The sequence below is a fragment of the Bubalus bubalis genome, chromosome 7, assembly GCF_019923935.1.
Source record: "Bubalus bubalis isolate 160015118507 breed Murrah chromosome 7, NDDB_SH_1, whole genome shotgun sequence".
NCBI classification, from domain to species: domain Eukaryota; kingdom Metazoa; phylum Chordata; class Mammalia; order Artiodactyla; family Bovidae; genus Bubalus; species Bubalus bubalis.
Genome location: NC_059163.1, coordinates 92,321,328 through 92,332,087, shown reverse-complemented (window position 1 = coordinate 92,332,087; position 10,760 = coordinate 92,321,328). Strand labels below are relative to the sequence as shown.

At 45.0% G+C, this 10,760-nt stretch overlaps 1 protein-coding gene across 8 annotated transcripts in view; it reads right to left on the bottom strand.

The window, feature by feature from the left end:
- LEF1 (lymphoid enhancer binding factor 1) overlaps positions 1 to 9,854 on the bottom strand; it is a 95,501-nt gene extending 85,647 nt beyond the window's left edge. For 2 of the 8 annotated variants that reach the window (XM_006061871.4, XM_006061870.4), the window contains exons 1-3: positions 8,448 to 9,853; positions 6,021 to 6,087; positions 4,438 to 4,571 (exon numbers count right to left, since the gene is read on the bottom strand). In XM_006061871.4, coding sequence (XP_006061933.1) covers positions 4,438 to 4,571; positions 6,021 to 6,087; positions 8,448 to 8,660 — 414 coding nt within the window. In that variant the 5' untranslated portion in view covers positions 8,661 to 9,853. Of the gene's footprint in view, positions 1 to 803; positions 1,034 to 4,437; positions 4,572 to 6,020; positions 6,088 to 7,230; positions 7,790 to 8,447 lie in introns of those variants that run through there. The other 6 variants (XM_006061873.4, XM_006061872.4, XM_025290319.2 and 3 more) reach the window with 5 other exon arrangements.
- Between the last annotated feature and the right edge of the window lie 906 nt (positions 9,855 to 10,760).

Genomic DNA, 10,760 nt, shown 5'->3' with positions numbered 1-10,760 from the left:
CTTGAATTAGCATGCCAGTCAGTCATAAGATACCTGAATTATCTGAAGGGGGAATGGCAATCACTTCCAATTATTCTGACTGTGATCCTTTCCCTACTCTGTAGCAGTACAATTAAGATGAATCAAACAGAAGAGTTTGGGGCTCTGAGGAGCTTTCCCACATATTCTCTTGAGATCACATTCAAATCTGAGATAGAATACACTTTCTAAAACTTTAACTTCTCCTGAACTTAAGAGGAAAATTCCATGTACTTAGCTTCAAAAAGTAGACAACTTATAGTAGAAAATTTTAAATCATTAATCAGCAAGTCACATGAGGTAGCTCCTCAAGGAAAGTGAAAAGACACTTAAAAATTCTGCTGAAAATATGAGCCAGAGTCTCTCTGAACTGTTAATAAGTCATTGTCTTCCTATCGATGACTATTTCTGTGATTGTTTTCAAAGCTATGCAGTAGTGTGAGAGACAGATGGGTAAGCGTTGCCTTAGTGATCAGACATGTTCACTTAGTTCCTTAATTCCAGATGTGAACGATGACAAAAATCTAATTTTAACTGTAAGCAAACACAAACATGGGCAGAGGCTGGTGGGGGCAGGTTAAGACAAAGTTCTAAGAGGGGTAATTCTGCTCATTAGATGTCAAAATGTTGACCCCCTCCAGGTAAAAACCATACCACAGAAGTGAATTGCTCAAAATAATTATACAAGAACCCTGAAGCATTTTAAGAGCAAAAATAAGAAAAATAAATCTACTAAAAATAAGAAAAGATGATGAAATTCAAACACAGACATCTTCCTTTCCCACCTGAAAATCCATCCTGAGAAAGATCACAAAGAAGCCAGCGACGCAGTCAGCAACACTGTCCTGACCAGGTGTCGCTGCGGTTGGTGTGAGCCGAGCAGCGACGCTTGCTGTTGCTTCCTGCGCTGAGTCTGCTACTGTTCCTTCCCTGAGCAGCTGAAGAGAACCGAGTCGTTTCTCTTCAGAGGTGTTAAACATTTGGGTTGCTTGAGGGACAAATGGAAGTTTGACACCTAAGACGAATAACCACAGTGCATGAGGCCAATGGGAACTTTCACTATGTAAAGGCAGCCAAGCTCACTGTCTCACGGCTTTCAGGCACACAGGGCCAGGACCCAGCACAGGAGGCAACCAACTATGTAGTCCTTTTTAGGACATCGCCATTGGCCTCCAAGGATTTTCATAAATGAGACTCAGAGAAAGAAGGTCTTGGGAGTATGCTTTTAATAAACTCTCCAGGGCCCTTGCTCTGAAATATTTAAGAGGCTGCTGCATCTTCTCACACTCAGTGAAAATGACCATCCCAAGCCAAGGTTTACTGTGCTTTAAGAACTCACACTGACACCAAACATGTTATTATTATAGGTGCTTTCTTGCTAGGCCCGCCTCATTTATCTGAACAAGAATTCTTATTTAAAATTCTATGAGACACCCATTCACAAGATTTCTAGTACAGACACACCTCTAAGAATTCCAGTTCTGGAAGGATGTAATTAGCCAATTAAAATTTTCCTTCAGATGGGGGGGGGGGGGGGAAGCTTGGATGGCAAAAGTGGTTCTCCTGTGCAGGTAACTCTATATTTAGGTCATAAGTAAGGGCTGTGTGAGCAAATATATGTCAGTGTTTGTCTTAAAAAGAGCAAATGCATATAGAATTGTTAAAATGAGCTACCAGCAGAAACACTCCTGTGCGTGCCAATTGGCCATGGCTGGTATTCTCTGGATTATCTAAGGTTACAAGCAAACAGAAGATTCTGTGTGGGGAAGGGGCAGTTGGGTTTTCCCTCACCTCCCCGCCCCCCCATGTTTTTCTAATCCTAACACCTGAGGGCAGCAGATACAGTAAACAAGGGGTTGTTTGTAATGCAAATCCAAGCAGCTGGGCTGACTAGGGACAGCTCCCACCCCAAGTCCAAACACAAATGGTCACCCTGCTCCTGACACCCTGGATGCAAACCTATCACTGTGGATGTCCGCTACGCAAACACTCAGTCCTGCTAAGAACAGAGTTAAAGAGCAAGAGGCACAAGTGTGGTTGGGGTGAAGGGGAGGGGTTGCCTTCCGGTTAAAGTGCTTTGGGACTTAGCATTAAAAACAGCTGTTACACATTAAAAACCAAAGACTGCGACCCACTTCGGCTGGACCCTAAAAGAGAAAAATTGAACATAGTCTTGTGGTTAAAACTGCAAAGCTTCTGGAATTGGGCGAACTGCAGAATACTGGCAAGAAAAGGTGCCTAAAATAAATGTGTTCTAAAATGGAACAGAATAAAAGCAAAGCAGCAGATAGGAGGGTAAGGTAACTGTTTCCTAACCACACCCCTTTCCTCCACTCTACCCCCACCAACATTTATTCTGGCCACAAATCTTTCCTAAACAATGAATGACTGTTCAATTCACTGACCTCAAAATTTTAATATATACACTAACAATAAATACTTTCCATTCTATCAATTTAAAATGATTAGTATACTGAGGGGCTAGGGAAAAAGGCTGGTTTAAAGAGGAAGAGCAGCTTAATTTTCAATATTCTTGGGAAAAGCAATATAAATAACAATAGATTTTTATTATATTGACTTTTAAAAAATTATTGCCTTGAAAGAAGAACTGGCTGAACTGAAGAACAAATTCCACAAATACTTATTAAGCATTAACTGTGTTCACAGCCTAAAAGTGTAAGATTATTTTAGTGGCTATTTTCTATTGTTACCAAGTCAGAGACTATAGTTTGATTTGTTGGAAAGATTATTTGTTATTCTAAAAAGGCTTCAGCAGAAATCTTCAGTTATTTCTTATCTAAAATATAGTCTCCTTCCCCCACCCCTTCAAAACATCAACAAGAAAAAAATAGCCCAACTTTAAATTATCTGATATGTATGCATATTTAATTCAACAGAAACAAAGTCTCCTACAAATTTTAAAACTCAGAAGCATTTATCTGGGTGGCCTCTAAATGTTAAAAACTGTATTTGCTTTTATTAGTTCATTCACTTTTTAGGCAAGAGATTCATATGTACCGCACACACATTTCTATCATTAAATATTTGAAAAGCCTTTTAAAATAAAATGTGAAATCACTATTTCCTATAACAACCATCATAAGATTTCCTAGATCTCCATTTTAGCTTCTATGTGAAAATTGGAAAAATCTTATCCCCTACTTAAGAGGTCAAATATCTTTTTGAAATTCATGGGAAAAAGTAACTTTTAAATCACAGTGCCCCCCAAAAAGTGGTTATATTTCCTAGATCGATCTCTTCAACAGCTGAGGTCCACAGATAATCAAGATAACCACACATACTCTTTATTTGTTCATGACTGATTAGGAAATATTTCTCTTTTCTACTTTGGAGTATCTCATGGTTCCCAGATTCTGTCCACTGAGATATCAACGACAGTACTTGCCCCAGATGTCTTCCACTGATTTTTTTTTTTTTTTTTCTTTTCACTTGGTGAAAGCACTGGGCTAATAAAGCAAAGATACAGGTTCCATTTTATGATCCTAGATTTGACTCGCAGGAGGGCCAGTTAGACTGAAACATCATCCCCAAGACCCAAACATACATGTTTTTCATTGGGGTTTGGGTGGCACAGGGAGAGTGAGGCCAGAAAGAAGGTAAACATATTGATGGATCAGTAAAAATTCACCACTACCTCCAAAGAGATGAACCTCAGGGAGGACTCCATTTCACATTCACGTACTACACAAGTTACCCTTTGGATGTTTTCTTACTATATAAATTGAGGTTTCCATGTTAACCATAATGTATAAGGCAGTTATAATGCCTCCACATTTTTAGAACTTAAAAGTTAACTGAGCCACCACTTAAAAGAAAATTTTTTTTTCATTAAGAGTTATTTTCAAGCGATACTTCTTAGCAACTGACAATAAAGTAAAAATAGCTCATTGCTCCCCCACACCTAAACTGATTTTAAAGAAACATTAGCTAACACAATAAAATGAGACACTGTTTTAAAAGCTGAAGTAACATTCCCAATGTTCAGTTCCAGGTGAGCCAAAGGAATTCTGATTCTACATAGCTTACCAGCAGTGAAAGCCATAGACCACTTAGTTAATTGAAAGATTAAATCAATTTCTCTCTCTCATCAGAGTAGAAAGCATAATACTCATAAAATCATGAGTTTGTTGATTTAAATTCACTTTATATCATGATAGCTCATGATCTGTTTTTTTATTCATCTTAACCAATAAACCAAAAGCTAATATCCGAAGGTCAAAATATCAAAAAGTAGCACCATTTTAAGGCAGCCATTGCTTATAGCATGTCTTATTTAGCAACAACTGGTCATATATAATGAAAGCATTTCCAGTAAGTTTAAAAAAACAAACATTTTGCCAAAAATACAAATTAATTTGCACTTCTGAAAATAATTTGCAACATCAGCATGTTACTCACTGTTCTTGGGATGGGTGGAGAAAGAGATCCATTTGACATGTATGGGTCATTATTCATATTTGGCATCATTATGTATCCAGAATAACTCGAGTAAGAGGGTCCCTTATTGTAGAGACCTCCATCTGGATGCTTTCCTAAGAAGGCAAAGAACAATCAATGATGCTTTGACTTCCTTTTATATCACTGTATTTTTCATTGAAAAGTTAATAGTTCTACTATAAATTAGACTTTACATAAGAGATTTGTTTTACAAAATATTGTAACTGGGTTATTATGCTCTATTTTATATTGACAGTATTTACTCTCTTAAATGGCTTAGCAGTGAACCAGATGTTTTAAAAACATGTGGTTCAATTTACTTCCAGTACTGACTGGTGTTTTTACAAAAATAAGTGTTATCCATCTAACTTAATTTGCTCTAATACTAACAAACTGGACTAAGAAATACAGACACATGAAAATAGGCATACAAAGCTATAATATAAATACACTAGGCTATTCAGCTATACACACACATACATATTTATACACCTAAAGTTATGCTCCACTTTATAGGCAAACTCAAAAAATTCTACCTGTACTTCTGGATTTCTGGAAATTTTCTAGATTTTACTGACAGAGCAAGTTGTGTCTAGCATATGGGCAACTACCCAAATTTATGAAGGATTAACTCCAGGAGACTTAATTTTATGTGCTACATTTATATCACACTGCCAAAGAAAAGTGCGTTTGCGTGTGTGTGTTCAGTGTATACATTTCTTCCCTTTTATCTGTGTATCTACTTTGTAGCTCAGAAGGAAGCTTGATATTATAGTTCTCTTTCTTCCCCTGGCTGACATGTATGTGCGAACCCTTCATTCTGGTCAGGCCAATTGTAAGTAATTAAAGGAGAACAGAAATGCAGGCTGTTCAACAAGGGAACCCTACAGATCACAGATTCTTTTAAAGTCACAGGGAGTTCTCCTTAAGTCTCAAAAAAAAACATGCAGGATTTTTACAGTTTTGAGCAAGAATCAGAAATGGGGAGAAAATCCATCATGTTTCATAGGCACAGTTCTTAATTTTAAGATTAAAGTGTTATATTTTTACATATTAGATTCTTCTTTAGTGAGCTATATTTAGTCTGTGCATATAGTGCCTGGCTTCTCACTAAAACAAGAAACTGCAAACAAATGAAGACCCACTTAAAACTATTCCTGTTGGAAAATAAATCGGTGTAGACTGTCACTCTTTGTAAAAATGCATGAAAAAAAATACTAAAGATGTATGACAATTAGAATATTAGGGAAAATGAGGAAAAGAGAAATACTCATTATAGACATTTCTCTTCCATAAAGAATCTGGAAGCCAAAGGAAATTCAAAAGCCCTTAACTCATTCAGTTTTATAATTATGGAAATATGTATTAGAGGTAAGCAATAAGTTTTCTGGATTTTTTTTTACCATTTTGGTCAAACAATGGGCACAATCTTATTACATATGCTTCGAGTTTTTTGGATGCAAATAAAAATAGCAAATGTACTAATATTCACAAATTGTACATGTTAAATAATAAAGTTGGGAGAAGTAGAATTAGCATCTTACCATCATCAGGATGTTCTCTGGCCTTGTCATGGTAGGACTCCTGAGAGGTTTGTGCTTGTCTGGCCACCTACCAGCACAAATCCCCACCCCCAAAAGAAAGAAAATTGCTTTAGAGTTTGTGACAATGATGATATAAGTGCATATCCATTGGTAACTCAAAAAAGGGGGATTGGATGCAACTCAATCTACCTGTTTTATTAATCTAAGAGGACAGGCTAGGACTGAGTCCTGGGAAATCTTTTCAATGTGTTCCTGAAAACTACCTCTACGGTACTAGAAACTACAAATGACAATAACAACTGAAATGAACCTGTCAACAATCCACATGCTGTTCTGACCACTGTTTACTAAAATACATCAAGACTACTTGGATACCTAATATGATAGGAATTTCAGTTACGGGGGCTGATCTTTTTGATAGCTTCTTCAACCACTATTTACTTCAGTCAGAGCTGATTAAAAGCAGGCTGAAATATCATTTTGCAATCAAAAATGACATTTTAAATAAAAACAAGCCCATGACTCACAAGTGGGGGTCTTAGGCCATTGTCCCAAACCAATTACAGCAGGAACTCCCCTACTCCTAAGCTACCATGGCTGTCAGTGCGAGCTTACAAGAGAAAAGTGAACTATTCTGTGGTTAAAGGGAGGAAAACTTGAGAGTCGAGCTACAGACATCTAAAAGGTAGCCCAGCTAATATCAGTTCTGGTAACCACCATCCACCCAGACTCAACCACGTGCAAATCGGTGGTATTACCCCTTCACCATCTTCCTTGGGTCTGCCCCATGCCCGCTTATCACCAGCAAAGATTAACAGAGCCCTAATACCTGAGTTCTGGGGCTTCAAACACAGCTCCCTTCTCCCCAGGCAAAAACATGTAGAAAATGTGAAGTGGGTGGCAAATTTATTTATAGAAAAGGAAGGACAAGGAAAAAGGGCAGAAATTTGAAAAGGCTATTCTACAAATAGGAGTTTGGCCTCAAGTGTTTCGGAGGCTATTTGGTTCCTTGGACATGTGTCCTCCCAGTGACCTCCTCTCCCCGCCCAATACACAGTCACAAATCTTTTAAGTGCAGTTAGGTATGCTCTGGGCAACCCCAGTTTCCCCCCTAAGTTGGCATGTTGAGATGAAAGATTCAGGGGAGAGAGAACACCCCAATGTTTTCCTTAGGACCCAGGCCCTGGGCCTTCCAAAACGCGTTACTCACCCCTGCCATTGGGATAAAGAAGGTAATTCTGAGGTGCTCTTAAACTTGCTGTTTAAAACACAAAATGTCTCCGCCCCCAAAACCACAGGCTTTCTTTTTGGGGGCAGAAGGATGCCATTTAAGGAAAAAGAATATACCCTCCAGATTTCTTTGGAGGGAAAAAGCGTTAGTGAAACCATTTGAGTGTCAGGACTTTTCTACCGGATTTCCTCCAAAGCGTCTCCAGTTGTTGAACAACGGTGGCCAGTGGAGTGTCGGGTATCAGGGTCCATCCGCCTCCCCCACCTCTGAAGCTCCCCGCGAGGCCTGAAATAGCCCTTCCGCGAGGTCCCGCTCGCGGCTTGCTCGCGCCAGCACCCACGTGTCTCTATTTACTCTACTCGGGTTACCAACGCTATCGCCCGCAGCGGGCCAAGAGATCAGATAAGCGCTTTCCACCCTCCCCTGAGTGGGTGCCCTGGCTTCCGCTGCCTCTCTCTGACTCGCCCTTCTTCTGCATAGATTTAAGGCCTGATTCGGGCCCAAACATAAGCGTGCTTTTTTTCCCCTTTAAGTGGCGATGGATGGGGAAAACCAGCCGGTAGTGAGAGAGCCCTCCTGGGGTGGCTCAGCTCGGCGCGCCCACGGCTCCGGCAGCTGGCGCGGCGGCGGCGAGGACCCGGCACCGCACCGCCCCCGCCGCCCGGGCGCGCGCCCCCTCCGCGGGCCGGCCCCGCGCTAGCCCCGCTCGGCGGCGGTTGGAGCCGCCACCCCTTCCTCTCTCCCTGCGGCTCTGCTGGTCTGTACCTAAGCCTTTGGTGGTGTACGCACTTTTGCAGAGACATCTACCGAGAGATAGCGGGTGCACTTTGTTTTCCGTCTTACGGAAGAACTTCTCAGGACCGCTGTTCAGACATCCTCGCCTTAATGCACGGCACCCTCTGAACCCCACCAAAAAGGCCGAAGGCGAAACGTCAATGGGTTAAACGCAGGTTCTCCTGGCCGCAAACCAACGGTTTAGTCACCGAACGCCAAAACTGATACACTTGGACGCTTCCCTGCACTCCCCTCCACCCCACACACAGGAAGAACGCAGACCAGAAGCCCAGCCACCCCCCATCCCGCTCCCAGCAGACCTACCCGGGACCCGGGCTGCCCGGCGCCTTCCCTCCCTTCCTCCCTCGGCTCTTCCCCAGAACCCGGCACGCCTCTCAGGGATCGGGCAGCGGCCAGCTCACCTCGTGTCCGTTGCTCGCCGGGATGATTTCGGATTCGTTGACCAAGGAAGACTTGATGTCGGCTAAGTCACCTTCCTCTTCAGGGTGACTGATCTCGGCGAAGATCTTCTCCTTCTGAGGATCGCCCTCGTCCTTGAAGGGGATCATCTCGTCCGTGGCGCAGAGTTCCGGGTCCCCCCCACCGCCGCCGCCTGCCCCGGAGAGTTGGGGCATCCCGACCACTGTGTAATCTCCGCTCCGCCGGGGGAGCACCCCAGGCAACAGCAGAAAAGAGAAGGGATCAACGAAAAAGGGGAGAGGAAAAGGAGAACTGGAAGGATGCGTCAGGGAGTAGAGCGGGCGGAAGCCGGGCTGGAGAGCGCTGGGCTGGCAGCCGGCGGCCGGAGCTGCTGCAGCGGCACCCGAGCCCCGGTGGCCGCCTGCGCCTTCCGAGCACTCGGCGGAGACCGACGCCGGCGCCCGTCCCCGAGGCCGAACAACACAGGGCGGCGAGGACCACGGCGGCCAGCGCCTCTGGGGGCGTCTGTGCCGCGCGCTAGGCTAGGCTGCCCGGGCGGCCGCCCCACGGCCCCGGGGTCTGCGCGCGGAGGACGCCGGTTCTGGAGGAGATTTCTACTCTCCAAAGTGCAGGGGAGGGTCTGTCGGCGCGACTCTTCGCAGATCTCTCCACCTTAGCTTCCCTGGATGACAATCCAGGAGTTTGTTTCCCGAGAAAAGCAGCGAGCTGGGCAAAACGGCCCCGTTAACCCCAGTAGAGACGGTGTAAGGAGAATCAGAAGATAATGAAATGTCCACTTCCTGGAAGACTAAAAAAAAAAAAAAAAAAGCCACCCGGGTTGGAGATGTCCGTTTCAAAGCTTCTTATTTCCTTCCCTTTCGCTTCGGTTTTCCTTCTCCAGGCGCATTCAATCTGCCGGAGGAGTAGGTGGGGGGCGGAGGAGGAGGGGAAGAGAAAGAGAAGTTTGCCAAGAATAAAGTTTGTGCCGGCGAGCGCAGGGAGTCGGCAGTGGAGGGCACTACTGGGTCTCTGGGCGTCACAGCAGGGACCTCGGACCCAAAAGATTCTGCCGGGAGCTGGAGCCGGCACACACACACTCACACACACACAACCCGACTCCTCTTTGTTCCCGGCTCGAGTTTCTTCAGTCTGGCTCGCTCGCTCTTTTGCTCGCCGCTCTCCACGCCTCCGCCGGGCCGCTTGTCAAAGAGCTGTACCCCTCCGGCTCCCCCGGCCGGGGGGTGGGAGACGCCTGGAGCTTGGCCGCGTGCGGAGCTGCGGACGCGTCCCAGCTCCTCCGCCGCAGAGCGCGCAGCCTGGTCCCTCCTCCGCACCCTGCCCCGCAGGTGAGCGGCTGCGCCTCCCCGCCGCCTCTCCTCCTCCCGCGCCTCGCCGGCGCTGAAAAGCTGCCCACTTGCGTCGCTTCTCCTCCCCTTCCCCTCCCCCGCCTCCAGCTCTCCTTGGCTGCCCGCTGGGGGCGGGGGGGGGGGGGGGCTGGGGGGAGGGGGACGGCGAGGAGGTGGTGATTGAGGACTTTTTTTTTCTTTTCCCAGAGCCTGTAGGACAAGTCCTAGGTTTTGGGGGGTGTGTTTGTGTGTGTGTGTGTGTGTGCGCGCGCGCGCGCCTAGGGGGAAGATTCAGGCAACTTGGCTAGGGATGGAAGGACCCGGCGTTTCTTGTAACCCACGAGAGGCACGCTTTGCCTGCGTGAAATTGACAAGAAACTCTGCCCCAGCGGTTTAACTTCATCATCTAAGTGTCTCTTCTCTTGTTCCCTTCCCACCCACCCCCCTCTTTCCTCCGCCAGTCTCTCCCCCACCTCTTTTCCGCCTCTCCCTCTCCCTCCCTTGCTCTGGCAGTGGGAAGAAGATGAAAGAGAAGCCGCCGCAGCTGTGATCGACACCACAGTGATAGATGCTCTGACAGAGGGGATGAGGCGGGAATCGGGGACACAGAGAAGGAAAAGGGGAAACATAACACATTGCTCAACTAATAAGAGAGAACGGAAGCAAGAAGAACAAGAAAGAGTTGTGGCTTTCCTAAATACATGTAAAAAGACAAGGGAACACATGCTAACAAAAATAAAACCTCCAGACTTAACGAGAAAAATAGGAAGAAAAAACCGAAGACTGAATCTTAATTATCGCTTTTTAAGCAAGATCTTTTTCATTATATCCTCACCATAGGAAGCTCACACACAGTTACACTAGGTCGCTCGTGTATTTTCGAAGATACATGCCACAATGTGTGGGAACCTCATAAAGAACGAAAAAAAAACCACCCAAGTTGGGGAGGGGGAGGCAAAAGGACCCAGG